Below are 19,346 nucleotides of genomic sequence, written 5' to 3'. Positions count from 1 at the left end.
CTCAGTCCAGATATGGTCACTTCCTGTTCACTGGTTGCATAAAACAACAAGATGTCGACGGCCGTAATCAAAGAAAGTCGCCTCTTTCTTAGAGAGAATACAAGTTTTAAGACACTTCTGCATCGGCTTCACTCGGCAGAACCGGAGGTTGCCGTCTGGTCGTACTGACTCAACTCATCTCTAACTGTCACTGCTGGTTGTGTCACTACGTCACCGAGCTTCCTGCCTCATGCACTTTGTGTGTTTCAGCTACTTAGAGTATTATTTGTGTCTCGAGAAGAAGAAGATCCAGCTCACTGCTTTTTGCTCAGCGTCACAGTTTATTGATCACACTGGTGGTTTGGTCGATGTGGTCGTTCGTCAACAGTGTTCTACACATTGTGACATTGATCCTCCAGCCTGTGAACACCCACACAGGTGTTTCCAGTTAATCTGTCTGTGGGCGTGTACAGACTCATTGATTGACATCTTCCTCAGTCTCCCTTAGCGTCAATGCACCTGTTAGAGTGGGACGAAATACACCTTTATCATTCTTATTGGCAGATGAAAAGATTTGTGAGCTGATGATGCTCATCATAGATCAAATCGCCGTGACCTAAAGGATGAGATGTCATGTTTGAAGTATTACTTGTAAAAGTAGCAGTTCTTCATGTGCAACATCACTTTTTCCAATATCATGGTCAATACCTCCCTTCATATGATGCTCAATATTACTTTTCTGTTCTAGTCTCCGTGAGGCTCTGGTGTTAGTGTCACTTCTTATATCTTTGTATTTTTAATTTGTTTGTTGTTGTAATTTTCCTTTTTCTATTTCAGTTGAACATCCTTTACTTTATTTATTGATCTTACTCTTATTACTATTGTGGTATATTTTGCAATGGAATCAGTATTAGAAGTTAAACAAAGAATTTCCTTCGGGATTAATAAAGTTCTATCTTATCTCAGTGCTAATAATTTACTATCTGTCCGTCTGTCCTGAAGCAACACCCGCTGGAACTCATCTATCTGAGCAACAAAGAGGATTTAAACAGCTTCACGGAGGAGACCAGCGACGTCGTCCACTACCTCAAATACCGAGCGGAGAACGGAGACATAGAATCTCAGGTATGTTTGAGTCGCTTTGTATTTCTTTTCTTTAATCGTAGTTTCAGAAGAGACCAAATGTAAAACTGTTGTGTAGAAACACCTGGGAACGATGCTGTTCTGGGGACGACACGGAGTCCCAAAGGACGTGGCGACCGCCGTGAAGTGGTACGAACGCCGCGCTCTGCAGCTGAAGGATCCCACAGCGATGTACGACTACTCCGTCCTGCTGATGAAGGTCCTGCAACATTATAAAGACTGGAGACATTTTTATTTATGGTCAAATTCAACACTGGGTTTTTTTTCTCTCTGTGTGTGTGTGTGTGTGTGTGTGTGTGTGTGTGTGTGTGTGTTTTGACACTTATTGATCCTCTGATTGATGTTATTCCCTCAGGGTCAGGGAGTGAAAAAAAACGTCACCAGAGGTTTGAAGCTGCTGGAGAAAGCTGCAGCGATGGTATGTGTGTGTGTCTGTGTTTGTGTGTGTGTGTCCGTGTTTGTGTGTGTGTCTGTGTACGTGTGTTTGCGCGCGTGTGTGTGTGTGTGTACGTGTGTGTGTGTGTGTGTTTGTGGGTTCTCCCAACAACCTGAGTGTGTACACACACACGTGTTTGTGTGTGTGTGCGTGTTCTCCCAACAACTTGAGTGTGTACACACACGTGTGTTTGTCTTCAGGGCTCCGTTAACGCGCTGAACGGTCTGGGTTGGTACTACAGGATGATACTGAACGACCACGAGAAGGCGGTGAAGTACTTCCGGCAAGCGGCGCTGAATGGGAGCGCCGACGCCATGTTCAACCTGGGGCTCTATCACCTCAGCCACCAGAACCCGAACGAGGTCCGGGTCACGCCCCATGTCAAAAATGCTTGTTTTACGTTACTTGATCTGTCTTCGAGCTGATTTGTTTCATTACCTGACCCCCCCCCCCCCCCAGACGGCCGCGGTCCTGCAGTTCCTGAACGCGTCCCGGCTCGGTCACGATGCCGCGTCGGTGGAGGCGGCGTCGTACCTCTCCACGGGGGTCCTGGAGGGCGTGTCTCAGGACGTGGCGAGGGCTGTGACGTAAGAGGCCTTTTTCCATTGGTGGTGAAGAAAGCTTTGTTCCGGGCTGTTGTGCATAATGTAGATAATGTAGCCTGCAGCTCAGCGGCTAATTCAAGGTCAGCTTCTATTTGCATATCTATTAATACGAGTCGCTGCATCGCTGTCTGCCACAGAGACGCTGCTCACCATTGCTCCTCTGGTATCCTATGAATTTAAAGAAGCTCCTGCTGCAGCTGTGGAGGCGTGTCGTTGCCTTTACCTCAACAAATCAGAAACTATTTTCAGATTGCGTTGAAATATTTTTACAATATCATGTGGAGAAATGATATTCCATAATTCATCAGCCATCCGTTCTCCCCTCTGTGCAGAATAGTTAAAAAGGTCTGCGACCAGAACGGACACCTTGGGCTGGTGGTCAGAGACGCCCTGCAGGGCTACATCCGGGGCTCCCGGTACGGACGTTCATCTCAATCTCTTCTTTTGAATTGTCCCGGTTTAACCGTTTAATCTCCGCCACTCTTTGCCGTTTGTCCCGGTTAATCCGCATCTGTTGTTCTTGTGTTTGCGAACAGGCAGGGAGCGTTTGTGAAGTACGTGCTGGCGGCTGAAGCTGGTCTGGCTTTGGCTCAGAGCAACGCTGCACACCTGTGTGAGGTAAATGTTTAACCCCTTCATGTCCTCAACCAAACACAAAGACTCTGTCATCTGATTTCTGAGGAATAATTCAGCTTGAAAACAGCATAAAGAAATATAAAGAAATGACAAATCGACTAAAGAATCTTCGTAGACTATCACCAGAAGGCAGGCCTAGTTATTAGCATACTGTAGTTAACGCCCTCTGAACACGTTGTTATAAATCCCGTTTGGTTTTCTTGACAAGACCCGCCTTGAGCAGCATTCGAGCTCCCGGATTGGCCAGGCGTCCGATGCTTCTCGTGGTACCGGTCACCTGTTCAGGTCCTGCTCCCCGACCAACGAGCCGTCCTGAACCCGACTACTCGAGGTCAACCCCTAATGCTGTTCACACCAAAAGTGAAGCCAATTTTTGCGGCACAAATCATTTGTGTTTATTTGCGTAATTCGCGGTAGACGTGCCGGAGAGGAGGCGGGTTTACCTCCATCGAGACGTTTATCAATCACGGCTGAAATAACCAATATTTGTGCGACGAGGGCCGACGTCTCTCGAGTTCTGAAGGCAGCTTGATGAAGAGTCATCATCGCTCTGCTCTTTCTCCCCCTGCACACAGGAGCTGCACCTCCATCACGACTGTCAGTGGAGGTATCACAACTTCTCCATATTAAACTACGATCCCCATCCTGCAGGTGAGCTCCTCTCATTGTTCTGTTTTTCCTGTGAGTCCGCTCAATGAACACCACCGAGTACTCATCTTCTCTCTGCAGCTCTGCTGAAGATGGGAGACCACCACTACTCCTCCTCCAGCCGGAGAGGAGACTCATTATGGTCGCCGGCCGAGGCCGTGTCGATGTACGTCCGAGCAGCTGCAGCAGGAAGCCCCCAGGTGACCGTAACCTCATCACCGCCGTGATAAACTTCATTAAAGCGTTCACGGGCTCCGGCCCACCGCAATAAAAACAGCATTATACAGTGTTATTGTTTGGAGGCGCTGCTCTGTGAATAACCCCTCAGCTCCTCTTGTGATTTTTTTTCATTATTATTTTCACAGGGAATGTTCAACTTGGTGCTTTTGGCAGAACAAGGCCACGATGTTCTAGCGAGCATCCACAGCATGTTTAATGAGTCGCAGCGTGGCGAGCAGGACGTCCTGCTGATGCTCTTAAAAAGGTGCTTTTTTAAATTCATGGACAATAAATAATGACCATTAATATTTGTTTATAGCACTTATAATGTGATATAATGTTCTTCTTCGGTTCGTTTAAAGGAGCAGTGCGTAACATTTTGGGGATTTATCAGCAGAAATGTATGTTTTCATTGTTTAATCACCTGAAACTGAGAATCGTTGGGTTTTGTAGCTTCGAATGAGTTCTTCATCTCTTCATCTCTACATCGGGAGCGGGAGTGAAATACTCAGTTAGGTTTATGAAGTATTGTCAAAAATAACTAGTGAACTGCCTTCACTGAAGTAAGCAAGTTGTGTGACAAAAACACCAGCAGCAGTTTGGATGATCGCCGTTTATTGGACCCATCCAGCTCCGCCCCCCCCACCGCCCTGTTTGTGCTTCAGTCTTTATTCCTCCTCAGTCACGACTACGTGGATAAGATACGATACAAATTCGTGGAATATCTACAAATTACGGCGCAGTGCGTGGGCGTCGTTAACGCATGCTCAGTAGTTGCAAACGGAAACATTCACTTGACCTGTGAGTCTGCTCCTTAAAACTAGTTACAAATTACATTTATATTAAATATTTTATTTCTTCTGCTGTCCACATTATTGGGTAACTTTATTTGCATCTTTGGAGGTAAAATGTGCACACAAGAGCAATGAGGGGGAGACTAGGATTTTTGACCCACTTGGTCCAGAATTTAATAAACACATTTTTCTGAAATATTTGTCAAATATTTCTTCAAGGATTATTCTGTCATTTCGATCCCTGGCTCCTCCGGTCCGCATGTCGAATGTTTCCCTCTGCACTGAACCCCAAATGTCCCCCGCAGGTCCTGCCATCGGTGTGTGAATGAACATTTAGAGTGGATCCTGCCATCAGTGTATGAATGAGTGGGTGAATGTTGACATTGAGAGGAGCTGTATAGATTATATATATATATAATATATATTTGTTGGTGGTCGCGCATGACACCGTCTGCATTGATTTCTCCCCTCAGATGTGTGCAGGCGGAGGAAGAGGAGGCCGTGATGCCCTGTTCTTTAGCTCTGCTCCGAGTCCAGATGGGGAGAGCCTTGAGGAGGACGAGTCAGAGCGGAGCACAGCTCCTCTTGGTAGGCGGTTTACTCCTACTGCGTGTGGCGAGAGGAGAAACCTCTTACGCTTTATTATCCTCCTTTGATAATTCGATCTACCTTTAATTATTGAAACACCTTTCAATGCTAATTGGCCGTTGGTCATGAATAAGACATTAAAGACACTAAAGGCTGCTATTTTGAGAAAGAAAAGGTGATGATTTATTTAAATTTGTTCTTCTCATTTCTCTGCAGACATATGCATCTCTTCTTTCTGTCATTGTCACTGTTGTCATCGTGCCGCTGCAGAGTTGTCTCGGTGGGTAATTGTGCTGCACCCACCTGCACCTGTTTGCCACAGGATGGCGCCATTTCCCCACATATCGTTTTCACCACCTCTCGCCTGCACATTGAGATAATCTTTGTGTTTTTTTTGCATGCACTCAATCTGCAGAACAAAGGGTTGCCAGTCGGCGAGTGTTTGCACCGAGGGCCTCGTCCGTCAGCCAAGGTGGTGTCGGCTCGGTAACAGAGCAAGATGGCGTCGTGGGAGGAGCCCACGGAGCGGCGGGGAATCCGAACGGCGAGCGGCAGCTCCTGCAGACCTGCGATTGGGCCGTGAGCCTGTCGGGCGTGTGCCTGTGTGCTTTCTGCACCGCCATCCTCTCTCATCTCTTATGACACACAACAGCCAGCGCAGTGATCCGACGGACACATTTAGGGGGATGAGTCGCAGCAGACACGTGACTCATTGGAGGCTATGAGGAGGGGAAGCAGTGAAGTGCTGCTTTATCTGAGCGGTGATAATGTTTCCTCGGTAACCGTTTTGTTCCATCGTTCTGTTTGAGGAAAATAAAATACTTATCGTTCATTTAATTAATGCTGCGAACGACCTAAAGTCTATGTTGTCTCCGGGACGCGGCGCCGAGGAAGCAGCCTGAAGCTTCTGTTACGCAACACGTCAAACACAGTAGAAGCACAAAACATACATTTTATTTGACAAATTGTTACTAATATTATTATATGATATGATATTATAATATATTATTATAAAATGTTTTCTTCTGCTTTCCAGTTATTTTTCAAATTGGGAAACTTTCACACTTTTGAACACGAGAGCAACGAGACGGGAGACTTGAGAGAAAAATGGAATATAAAAATCAATGAATCAACATAACAAGGTCATTTATTCGACACCTCCATAAATATTTGACCCACTTGGTCCTGAACTTAATAAACACATTTATCTGAAGTATTCTTCGTTTGTCTTGTGAGACGTGGAATCAGACTCTATCCCAGCCTCAGGGATGGACGTGTTCTAGCTCAGCTCTTCAGCCCTGTTCCTGTTCCTGTTCCTGAGCCTATCGGCCCCATCGTGATGATAAGTGTCTCTCAGGAGACTGGACATGCAGCAGCAACAACATGCAGGGGGGGGGGGGGGGGCTTAAAAACATTCTGTCCAAGGCCGGAGCAAAGGAATCTCAGACGTTATTGATTCAGGAGTTCCGGGTCGATACAAAAGATAAGACGATATCAGTTTGAGGCATCGCTGCGGGAGACGAGAAGAGTTTGACCTGAAAGGATGAGTTACCACAGCAATGACACCTTCAGGGGCATCAGTCAGAAGCAGGGGCGTTTCTAGGATTCAAAGAAAGGGGGGGCTTAGCCCCAAGGGGAGTGGCATGTTTGCACGCTATTTTTTTTGGGGCCCATTTGGGGCCGCGGATATCCATTGTTTCAGACAGTTCATAGATTGGTTCAATCCTAGTGCCCGTATGATGATAGGCTATTGCAGGGGTATTCAACTAAAATTACAAAAGGTCCAGATTGTAGAAAATGTCCTCGGGCAAAGGTCCGGAACATTACAATAATATTTAACTTGTGCTATTTAGTGCCATATATATATCTATAAATATATTCAAGAAGCCTAGTAGTAGTAAGAACGTCTCTGTGTAGTCAACAACTGTCAAATCAAATAAAGAAAGTACACATCAATTATATTTTAACAAATTATTATTCTCAGTTTTCAAATTTAACTGGATGGATTATAAATAATACATAGAAATACATAAATACATGTTCTTCTCATTTCAAGTATAATAAGAGCTGGATTAAAGAATAACTGACATAACAGAAAGCTTTTCAAAAATGTGCATCTTAAAACAAAGTAATTAATTTTAGAAAGATTTATTTCACTGAATTGTCCTGCAGCTTTAAATTCAGTTCATTCAGGTGTGAAGTGATGTCAATAAAAAGCCACAATATTATATTTTTGTCACTTAAAAAGATAAATCAGTGAGCATGGACTTTATCTGTGGTTATTAACACTCGTTTCAGCTCTATTCTCTCTGTTAACATCCTTGTTGGACAGTGAATTCATGTGTTAGGATTCTGATCATATTGGGCTCTTTGGTTTATTTTCTGTCTTCATTTCAGATGTGAGTGGGTACGTTTGTTCAAAAGAGTTGTGCTTTGCCTCATAGTGTCGCTTCATTTACCGCTTTTATCGATAGTTACGGTTTCTGAACATATGAGACACGCTGGTTTTAACTGCCTGTGGTAATAATTAACATATAAGATTCTGTTAATTTTTGCTTATAAATTATATTCTCTCTGAATACGTTTCTCTTTTTGGAGAACGTCATGTGAGATAACTTCTTCGATCAGCGCAATTTTCCTGCTCTTCTTTCTCTCTCCTTGTCTTAGCCCCGTGGGTCACGGTGTGTGTAAACCTCGCTCGAGTCAGGAAACTTGTCAGAATACCCACATTTGATTGGCTGAGCTGCATCACGTGATGTGATTTGCAACGCATTGGTCGGTGTGATTCCTGCACCGCTGAACCGGTTAAAGTACTGTATAAACTCATTGCCTAATATGTATAATTCCGAATTATCTATCGGTTTTAAGTCCTGGGTCCGGATGCAACTGCGTCTGGGTCCAGATCCGGATCCGGACTCCATTGTCATAATCATAAAATATACATCATTGCTTCCCATAAAGCGGGCGACATGTGGCTGATGTCGGGGCTGAGCGCTGTGTTTGGCGACAAAAATGCGAAACAATAAATGGTCCGCCAGTTGGGGACCCCTGGGCTAATGGATTGTAATTTGAAGGGGGAGAAAACATATAAACCAGAACGCACGCAGATCTGTAGCATGTTAGAGTTTTAAATAACTTGTCCATGTGAGAAACAATAGTTTAATTTAATGACATCACCAAAATAAAAATAATTAATTAAAGCCAATAATGCCAAATTATTTGGGGGCGCTGAAGAACATTTTAGGGGGGCTTCAGCTCTGCCAGCGACTGCTTCTCTGCAACTGCATCTGATAAATAAAACAGCTGAAGTACAGGAGGAGCAGGCTGCGTCGGTCACTTCTTAAGGGGTATTTACGGCTCGCTGCGATGATGTTCCGTCTGCAGCAGGGAATGTTGTCGCCTGGTGTTCGGGTCATTAGTTAAATAAGGAGTTTCAATGTGTCAACAGAGTGAAGTCTGGATGTAATTGAGGGATGGAGTAATGATCCTCTTCCTCCTCCTGTCTCTGTCATCTCTGTCTTTAAAAGGGACAGGTCACCAAAACAAAGACAATTACTACACTCGTGCACTGCAGTGATCCTTTCATGTGGTAGTATTCTTATGGGTACTGCCATTCCATCAATGATACATTTTAGATATCAGGATCTGTCAACACTGACGCCCCACCTCTTTAATCCATGTGCTAAAGGTCAAATTCATTTCCAGCAATAAAATAGATGTTAAGGAATGTAAACTCAAACAATGGATCAAACAATACATGGCTAGTTAGTTACTTTGGAAAACAGTTATTTGCTTTCTTGCCTTGAGTTATGATGCATTCAGGTGCTCCTCAGACGGTCACAATTCACAAAGTTAGTCGAGCTAATGTGGAAACAACACGGACGTTGACAACAAAAATGAACTATTAATAATTATTACGACTAGAATGTGGCTTCACTTGACTTGTTATCAGGGTTAATGCAAATACATAACTTTAATAACTAATCGAGGTCACTCTCCGCGGACGGCAACAGTCACAACCTAATACCATAATACCACAATATGTAAATTACAGTCATCAACCAAACATTTACTTTCGTCTGCAGTACTTCTGCATAATAGGACGTGAACTCTGCAAGTCGTGTACCAACATTTTCAAAACTTTCCAAAACTTTGATCCAAAGTGAGGGAACACATTTTCCGGACACGGAAGATTGAGATAAAAAGATTAGATGAAGATAAGAAGCAGTGTCTTGCTCAAGGACACATCGACATGCGACTGGCAGAGCCGGAGCCGGGAATTGAACCCGCCGACCCTCTGATTGAAAGACGGCCCTGCTATCCACTTAGCAGCAATCGCCCAGTATTAGAGGTGCTGGTGGCGGGATTTTTGTTACCTTTCCGTTTCCGGTCTTTGCGCTAAGCTAAGCTAACAGGCTGATAGCGGTTGCTTCATATTTACCGAGTGAAATTCCAAGATTCTCAATAGCCAATCTGATACGAGTAAAAAACAAAGCACTTAGTGTGACTCAGTGTTAGGACCATAGAGTGAATATAAGAAGTGGACATAGTCGTAGAGATGTCACCCATTGGTTTAAAGGTTGACAGTTTGAAACCTCAAGTTCGACATTTTGGCCGTCGCCATCTTGACTTTTTGCAACCAGTAAAAAGGGGCCACTGTGGCTCAGTGGTAGAGCAGGATCATCCTTCAATCAGATGATCGACGGTTCGATCCCCAGTTCCTCTAGTCCATGTCGATGTGTCCTTGGGCAAGACACTGTGCTGCGCTGTATGAACGGGGTGTGCATTTAGTATCTTTTACGTACAAGTGACCATATTTATGCCGCTCTGGTAGAGACCTGTCAATGAACATCATGCTGTATTGAAGAAGACTTGAAACTAGAGATTGAGACCATAAACTCATGTTTACAATGTTTACTGAGGTAATAAATCAAGAGAGAAGTAGAGTCATTTTCTCATAGACTTCTATACAACCAGAGGAGTCGCCCCCTGATGGACACTGGAGAGAATGCAGCTTTAACACATGAAGCATCGGCTTCACTTTTCAGAACCGGAGGTTGCGTCTGCTAAGGAAGTTAAACGTCATAATTCCCTCTCTAATATCTATTTTATGTTGAAAAAATCTCCTCAAGTTTCTCGACAAACACTAAATTGAAAAGATTAACAAGAATACATTTTAACTAGTGCTGGGCAACGATTAAAATATTTAATCGCGATTAATTGCATGAATTTTTTGCGATTAATCTCATTGTTATGGCAAAGTTCAATAATGAATTCAAAAGTAGTGTATTGTGCACTTTTATTGCAAAAGTACTGCTATATGAACAAAAGGGCAATAACATTTGGTTTGCAAACACTTTAAACATATAAGGTTCTTTTTAACAGCAGTATTCCCTTCACACAGTAGCAGTTCTATCTCTTCACTATCTGTGCTCAGTGTGTGACTGTATGTGAAACGTTCCACTGCTGTGCAACAGGAATAAAATGTTTCAGCACGTTTCAGCTAAATGTGTCTTCATGACAGTCAGAGCATGTGAATGCAGCTCTACTGTTCATCACTATGATGCTGTAACTCAGAGGTGATGATGGTTATCCAGCGATCAAAGAATAAAGACACTTTACCCACAATTTAGGTGTATTTTCCCTTTAACTCACGAGATGCAGCGTGTTTTATACTTAATGTGAATATAATGTTAATGTTGAACGTATCATAATGATACTCGATGCAACCTCCGCAACGTGTTGGCTCAGCAGGACTGCACTGCCCACCGACTGCTAACAGCTAACAGCTAACATTAATTAGCTTTCTTCCTGCTGATTTCTACATGGATTTGTTGGATGTAGCATCCTGGACGCTTTGAAAGTGAGTTTACTGCATCATCATTAGTGCCGAACCTCCACGGTACCTTTGGTTCCTGCGGTACTCTAACGTCATATCTTTGGAATTTTGGCATCAACTTACCGAAACATCAGTTTTAACTTCCTTAACAGCCATCGCTAATTAGATCAGCTGTGTTAAAGTTAGCCGTGGTTGTGATGTCTAGTCTGAAACCTGATATCTGCTCTCACACTCGTTACTCTTTGACATCATTCTTATCATTTCTTTGCTAAATTAAGTAAATTGACTGACTATCAAAAACATTCCATTAGGAGTCAAGTCACAGTGTGAGACTGTGTTTATGGATCTTTAACTGTGTAATCCAGACCTGGATCACCTCCAAGCTCTTCATGAAGAATCCAATATCACATGTGTCATAACTTAAAAATAACAATTCCACATTCTTTCCTTTGATTTTGAAGTTGCGTACAACAATAAAACTGTTGGCAGAAATGAAGCGGATTTAAATGATGTGGTGGAGAGTCCTTATTTCCATTTGATGGTTTAATGAGTTGATAACACGTTGAATAATGTGACCTCGAGTAGTTCAGTACTCGACTTCAGTTCATGGTTAACAGACACTTTGACCGGCGTTATTACACGCTGACCCAACCTCTCCATTTCACACCGTTCATTCTCTTCCGGATGAATTAAAGTCTCACTGAACCCTATTTGATCAACATGAAGGGACAAAAACTTTGACCCGGAAACATTCTTGTGAAGACAAAGAAAAACTGCAATATTTGATTTGCAGAAGTCTTTCCATCTCCATCCAGCTGGCATCACGTGACCGTGGCATGTGGACAACATGTCACAGTCAGATCATTTCCAACAAGTCTAACTTCACTCACTGAACTGTACATTTTGTTAATCACAGAGTTTGATGATACTGCGAGCATCAATTTAATCTAATTTGATTTCACTTCTTCTCAAACAGCTGCTCTTACAATCGACTCCAGCGACTCGTTGACATTCCTGCGCTGTTCACAATGACTGAAACAGAAACAACACACATGGCTGCCTGTAAGCACTTCAGGTGGTAGTAGTGTGTGGATTTATACCTCAGCTACATACACACACACACACACACACACCTCCATAAGGCTTTTTGTTAACAGTAATAGTGATGAAATGTACCTTACGTTTGGTAATTGATGTGTTTTTTCAGAGTCTCTGTTAGTTACTAACAAGGCAGAATTTAATTTAAAGCCAAAGCAGAAAAAGGGCCAAAAAACTAAAGAAAAACAAGGAAAGAAATCTACTAATGACAATAAATCTAAAAGGGAACAAAAGTAAACTTCAAGAAACAATAAATCAACAACAATAAAACTACATTAATAAAATAAATGACAAGTCAAAAAAAATAAGGAAAAACAAAGAAACTAGAACCAAACAAAAAAAAGACAATAAATCAACAACAATAAAATACTTTTACAGTGTGGACATTTTCTGTGATAAGAATATTTAACATGAAACATGCAGTCTGCAGTAATGCATCAATATGCTGCAAAAGATATCAAAACCTGTGATTATAAGATCACAGAAGAAGGAACAACACATAACCAATTTAACCATAGCACACACACACACACACACACACACACAGACAGACAGACACACACACGCACACACACCATACCCCCCCCCCCCCCCCCCCCACACACACACACACCAACAGGTGCTTTCATGAATCTAAAATATGTGTCAATGTTGCATCTGAACAACATGAACTATGAACTATGTGGAATAAGTCAGGAATGTTATCAGGTCTTTTTATTGTACAGTATGAACATTTTAAAAGTGATCCACACCCAGAACCCCGACGGACCCAAGGTCAGAACACAAAATAAGGCCTATAAATGTCACCAGCTAGCACGAGTACTGAATGACCTGATGCACTGCAGAGTGTGTGTGTGTGTGTGTGTGTGTGTGTGGGGGGGGGACATGTTTCACCACCCGCCACACTGCTAACAGTGAGCTCCGTCACAGGAACTCACACACTGAAGAGCCAGTTTGTCCGCTCTGAATAAGAATGAAAGTTACTTGCAGTGTGTGCGGCAGTGTGTGGGAGGGAGGCGAGTGTGTTCTGGGAGGTTGTTATTTGCTGGACCCGGTACATTCCACTGCCCGGCTGGTACGTGTGCAGCGGTTGTTTTATGATTCAGTATTCAGTATGTTTTGTGTCATGATGGCGCTGCACCAGCCTCCGCTCACTTCAAAGCTCTGCTTCGGTGTTTCATATCGTTCATGATGCAAAATCAAAACTGAACCCACAACTTTTAAATTAAACAGGAAGTGAGCATTGTTGCGCTAAAAAGATTAATTCCACGTGCAGTATCATTGGTCAATGGTATCATTGCTGCCAAGAAGAGCAGTGGGATAATAATTCAGCACAGCGGAGATGATGGGACTAAATGAAATGCAGTCGTGTTTAATTAAAAGACGTGCTCTGCCAGCTGCGAGGTGTCAAAATGAAAAAAGCTTAAAAACACCAGCGTATGCTGCAAATAAAGCCTGCTGGTTTTACACAGACTTTACTCTGCACTCAGATGTGACTGTGTCCACCTCAGCCGCCGTGTGTCCTCACTTGACGGTTGGCTGCTGTGGACCTTCACCCGACGGCAGCCGGTATGACACACCAGCCGGCCTTCTGCTGTAAAACCATCAGTGCTACACCTTAGTGATCAGATAAAGACAGCCTCCGAACACACGGGTGGCGATGTGGCTGTTTATGTTATCACCTTGGAGACATTCACATGAATTTAAATGTAACACATCCAGTAATGTTTGGACTTGTTTGACTTGTTTATTGACATCTCTGACCTGTTTTTAATGAGATAAGTCATAATCATTCTTATTGGTTCATGAGGTTTGGTGACGTTGTGTAATTCCAGCAGAGCTCCACTCAACTTGAGTCCATATCATACCATGTCTTAAAGCTGCATTCTCTCTAGTGACCACCAGGGGGTCCTTAGAGAGAGCTAGCGTTGATTTTTGTGGTATTTGTAGTTGACTGTATTTAATTCCTCAGTGATTACTAGATTGACCCAAATATCTAAGTTTGCAGCTGCAAAATTTGTGGCGAGGAACAACTACATAATATTTTAGCTTAAATTTCTCGTCTCTGCCTCCGGGTATCCACAAGGTGCCGCGCTATAGATGGCTCAAAAACAGAAACTTCCTAAACCATCGGCTCCATTGTGTAAATAAAGTGCCTCAGCGAGCGGGATGACTCGGCTCTCAGGATCAATATAGCTGCACTGAGGAATTTACTGCTTCAATTTACTACATTTAAGATAAACACTGATTGAACCATAAAAAGGTGGTGAAAGTTCCCTTTAACAGCTGGTCATAAATCTGGTTTATTGTCCATCAGTATCATTGGGCAGCACTGTTAATAACTGGCTGAGTGTTTCCTTACTACTAAATTGTTCATGAACACTGTTAAGTGAAGCCATAGTTTTAAAAACACATAACTGCTGAGGTGCAGAGCGACAGAGCTTCTACAAATATGAGAAACAAGCTGCAGTGCAAAGTCATCATTCTGATGAAAAGATGAAAAGTTAGAGCTGTTTTTGCACACACAAAAAGTAAAAGTAACTTGACGAAAACAAGATTCACTTCAAAGTCCAAAGTATCAGGTAAAGGTTTCCAAAAATAAACACCAGACAGAGTCAAATCCTAGGTACAGAAATAAGGTTAAAAACACTCATGAAACTAATGCTGGAGTGAAAACAGTGAAGACAAAAGAAGCCCAAAGACTAAATACACAATGAAAGGAACAGAGATAACGAGGGACAGGTGACAGCAGGTCTGATCAGGAACAGGTGACAACAATCAGGGCGAGGCAGACAATCACACCAAGGGCACAGGTTTGGTCTCAGCATTGGTAGGGACACTGCCAGCCCCCCGCCATATAAAAAAAAAAACTTAGTTGATATTATGTTGAACAGGCACTTTTATTGTAAAAGTACTGCTGTATGAACAAAAGGGCAATAACACTTGGTTTGCAAACACTTTAAACACATCAGGTGCTTTTTAACAGCAGTATTCCCTTTACACAGTAGCGATCATATTTCTTGCACTATCTGTGCTCAGTGTGCTGACTTTATGTGAAACGTTCCACTGCTGTGCAACAGGAATAAAATGTTTCAGCACGTTTCATCTACATGTCTGTCTTCTTGCATGTGAATGCAGCTCTACTGTTCATCAATATAATGCTGTAACTACGAGGTAATTATGGTGACCCAGCCCAGTGAGCATTTTTCCATTGAAAAGATGTTTAGAATTGGTTGAAAAGTGAAAGTTTTTTCGCCGACTATTTGTAGACGTTGATTAAACGTTCACGCTTAGACCAGATTTCAACGTGATTTGCAATACTATAATTTTTCGTCCTCTACATTGTGCTAATAGTAATATATCATCATTTCCGAGGCTTACTAAGAAACCACATCCACATTTATCAGTTGAAAGCCAGTATTGGAAATCACATTGAAATCTGGTCTAAACGTGAACGTTGAATCAACGTCTTCAAATAGTCGGCTTAAAAACTTTCAATTTTCAACGTGTTTTCAACGTCAAAAGACCAAGTGACACAGGCAACAGTTCATTTGTATTTATTAAGCACAATATAAATATAAACAATGTTCTTTATATAAAACCATAATCTCCTTTTCCTGCTTTAAAAGTTGTTTTCAAAGCCACACAGGAGCCGGTTTCAGGACATCTGCCATATTTTCAAGCTGGACATCTGTAAATAAAACAAGTTTGTAATGTTCGTAAACATGTTCGTAAACAGCTAAAGCTAACATGCTAACACTACAAGCCAGCAGCCTCGTCCGCATGGTGACTGAGCATAACATGATATTAGTGGTATGGTAATGATATTTTGGTTTGCAATATTGGAATAAAGTAGTTCAAGTACTTACAGAGTACGTCGTTAGCGTGAAGCCTCGTTTATTCCGTCAGCACGTTCACTTCGCTCATCACTCAGTAGAGCTAGCTAGCTCAAATCGTGCTGTGTTTCCAGCCGTCTCTAACTTAGAAAAATGCACAGAGTCCGTGCGCATGCGTGTTCCAGCAGTAAACACAGAGTTGTATTTTACGTGAACATACAGACAGAATGTGCTCTGCTCTCATTACCATGTCCTGGGAGCTTCTTGTTGACAGCACACAGTCTATAGTTCCATATTTACGAAGTTTTGTATGAGACATTGAATGCGTTGAAATAACGTCTTCGTGTAGACCACTTATCACCGGCCAGCGTAATATGATTTTGGAGAAATACGTTTAAAGTAACCAAAATCGCGTCTATTTCAACCTACAACTTAACAAACCATCAATATTTTAAAAGAAATTGGTGTTTTGTGACACGTTGATATTGTAACCGTAATTTAGCCGGTTGAAAAGACGGTGAAAATACGTCTAAGATGTTCAGACCCCATTTCAACCAGAAATCAACGTTGAAATCCGGGTTAGTGCTCACTGGGAGCGATCAAAGAATAAAGACACTTTACGCACAATTTAGGTGTATTTTCCCTTTAACTCACGAGATGCAGGTAGCATGTTTTATACTTAATGTGAATATAATTCATACTTTGTTGGCATCTTATTCTGAAAACCGGATGTTCGTCTGAAGAAACCGGATGTTGTTTCACGTTAATCTTTCCGCTAACTTTCAAAGTCCTTCGCTCGCTCCCGATCTGTGCCATTTGAATGTGTTTACCGTGAATTTCAGCATATAGGTGCACTAACATGTAAGTGTCTGCTGAGTTGACCACGGAGATCTGAGTGTCTGCTGACTTTACCGCAGCGATGTCCAGTAGTCTCCATTCCTCCACCGCTGCCAATGAGCAACGGACTTTCAAAATTTAAAAAATGCGCTATAAAATAATTGTCGGCGTTAATTAATTAATGCGTTAACGCGATAATAACGCGTTACCTTGCCCAGCACTAATAATAATACGAATGAGTTTGCAAATATATTGTGCAAAATTATTTTTTCTAACAGGTAATTGAAATCAACAAAATATTGGTGGGGACAATTGTGTCTTTCCCAAACTTTGGTCGTGACTAGTCCCTATGGACCCTATGCAAACCTACGCCCTTGAATCACACACGTCTGAAATAAGAAGGTGAGTTCTCCAGAATTAAACAGGAAAAAATAACGGCAAAAGTGAAGCATGACAACAAGAGAATACGGGTTTGTTTTAGCATTTTTTTAGCACATAGTTTTGGTTTCACGTTTTATTTACCATGACTGAAGTTTTCTTTGGGATTCAACACAAAATTCAGAGCAATTTTATTGCCTCCACATGGCTCTCAATGTGGCGACCTCTGAGCCAGCAGCTGGCAACCAGTGTTGACAACTCCTCAGTAAGGAAAGTAGCTATTGGCTGTCCTAAAAGTCGCTAGAAGTCGCTAAATGACGCCATCGCCTAATTTGCATAATGGTAATGAGCGCTGTAGGAGAGAGGCGGGAACAGCGGTGGCTTTGCGCATGCGCGATTCATTTGCAGTCTGGACACGGAGAGTGCGGGTCTCCTCTTTCTGCAGCTGGGACTGCTGCGCGAGGGGCTACTGTGACACCAACCACCTTTGAGTGCTTTGAGGCGGCGGAGGGGCTCGCGACAGCTCCCGCGTGCCGAACGGTACGTGCTTTCACGTCAGAGTCAAAACACCAGAAAAGTCTCCAACAACAGAAAAAGTCGCTAGATTTATCGCTAGTAGCTTTTGTTGTGCAACTATCAGAAACGTGTGTGGTTGATGTAGAAATTCAGAGAACTGGAGATCAATCTGGTTTCCACGTGAACACATGAGCTCCTGACTCTGCTCATTGGTCAGCTGTCAGTGGGTCACAGAGCAGCACAATGCACTAAACTGTCACACGTTTGATTACAATGGGACAAAAAAAACTCAATCCGGCAGATGGGTGAATATGTAACGGTAAAATGTGTTGAATTCCGTGTTATTACTGTGAATTATTTAATAAATCACTCATTTGGCTCAGAAAAAAACTTTCAGAGAAACAGAAACGGTTTGTTGCCAAATACGTTTGCACATTCGAGAAATGTGGTGATTAGTGCATAACAATGAACACAGTGTAATAGTATAAGACCTAATTTAATTTATATAGGAATATGAAAAGGTACAATAGAATAAACAAACAAATCAAGACTACGTTAATACAAGTCTGTTAATAACATGTCATAGAGCGGAAAGTGTTTCAACATTGTCTTGAAATCAAATATTGGTGTCAGCATTGTCCACTGCTCTCATAAATGATAATAGAGTCATAAATAAACCGATAAACGATGTGGCTAAAGTCTCCCTCTTATCTGAGTGTCCCCTGGAGCTCCTGGACCTCACAAAGACAGGAAGGACAGTGTCCAGGTGCAGCAGTGTGGGACGCGAACACACATTTTAATTGGACAGATGACAAAAGGTTACTGTCGTAAACTGGTGCAACTTTTAATAATTCTGCACAGTATTTTCCACAATACTGTGACACATTTTCAATAAAATTACGTAAAGCAGAGGTCTTCAACAGGGGGTCGGTGACCCCAAGGGGGTCCGCAGAGGTACTGCAGGGGGGTCGTGACAATTTTGATATTGACATTGATATCTGTTGACGAGGTGTGTTTATAAATGGCAGTGGCACGGCCTCCCTACTCACTGTACCTTGCACATGTTTAGAATAAAAACATGAATATATGAACCTGTGTATTATTTGAATAGCTTAGTATTGAATGCACAATAAAGAGGTATGTCTATACATGGCACTAGGCCCACTTTAATATAAAACACAATTTTATACAATACATATAGTAGAGGGTCCCTGCTCCATCTCTCTATCAGTTTGGGGGTCCTTGGCCTGAAAAACGTTGAAGATCCCTGACGTAAAGTACTTGTTTATTATATTTTTGCCCAAAAAGCATCCAAATCTACGGTATATTCCTGTATTTTGAAAGAACAGTTCAATACTGTTAGAAATAAGTTGCATCTTTACAGAAATGTATTGTAGTGAACTCATTCCTTTCCTCTGGAAAAAAAAAAATTCCTCTTTTTTTATTCAGACATTTTTGACATATACGTATATATATATATATTTTTAAATTGCTTTCCAAATGGAAATATTGCTCTAATTACGCAGTAGATAGACTTTGCCTCATGTTTCGGTCTGAAGTCACGAACTCGCTGTTCAAAGGCAAATCAGATATGACAGCGATAATCTCATTTGCTACAGGAAGTCATTTTTTTCAGCAGTTTCAGGGAACATGAATCTTGCGGTGTATCATGTGAAACACGCACAAAACCGGAAATATCTGAGCTGAATAGCAAATTAAATGATTAAAATTACATATTAGTAACTATAAATAACTTTGACTTTGTGTTATCTATATGAAAGTGACAATACTGCA

The 19,346-nt window shown here is 42.1% G+C and overlaps 1 protein-coding gene across 2 annotated transcripts in view; it reads left to right on the top strand.

Moving 5' to 3' along the window:
- Nucleotides 1-6,400, top strand: part of LOC116400609 (protein sel-1 homolog 3) — a 14,978-nt gene extending 8,578 nt beyond the window's left edge. Inside the window, exons 12-24 of one of the 2 annotated variants that reach the window (XM_031878522.1) lie at nt 982-1,104; nt 1,181-1,321; nt 1,478-1,540; nt 1,759-1,920; nt 2,018-2,145; nt 2,496-2,579; nt 2,700-2,781; nt 3,375-3,450; nt 3,529-3,647; nt 3,813-3,931; nt 4,934-5,048; nt 5,265-5,328; nt 5,464-6,400. In XM_031878522.1, the coding sequence (XP_031734382.1) occupies nt 982-1,104; nt 1,181-1,321; nt 1,478-1,540; nt 1,759-1,920; nt 2,018-2,145; nt 2,496-2,579; nt 2,700-2,781; nt 3,375-3,450; nt 3,529-3,647; nt 3,813-3,931; nt 4,934-5,048; nt 5,265-5,328; nt 5,464-5,690 (1,503 nt within the window). In that variant the 3' untranslated portion in view covers nt 5,691-6,400. The remainder of the gene's footprint in view (nt 1-981; nt 1,105-1,180; nt 1,322-1,477; nt 1,541-1,758; nt 1,921-2,017; nt 2,146-2,495; nt 2,580-2,699; nt 2,782-3,374; nt 3,451-3,528; nt 3,648-3,812; nt 3,932-4,933; nt 5,049-5,264; nt 5,329-5,463) is intronic. The other variant, XM_031878523.1, reaches the window with a different exon arrangement.
- Nucleotides 6,401-19,346: the final 12,946 nt, after the last annotated feature.

Source organism: Anarrhichthys ocellatus, unplaced genomic scaffold, assembly GCF_004355925.1.
Source record: "Anarrhichthys ocellatus isolate YVR2014 unplaced genomic scaffold, GSC_Weel_1.0 scaffold185, whole genome shotgun sequence".
Classification (NCBI taxonomy): domain Eukaryota; kingdom Metazoa; phylum Chordata; class Actinopteri; order Perciformes; family Anarhichadidae; genus Anarrhichthys; species Anarrhichthys ocellatus.
Note: the sequence above shows the minus strand (reverse complement) of the source record. Positions and strands in the feature narration are given on the sequence as shown.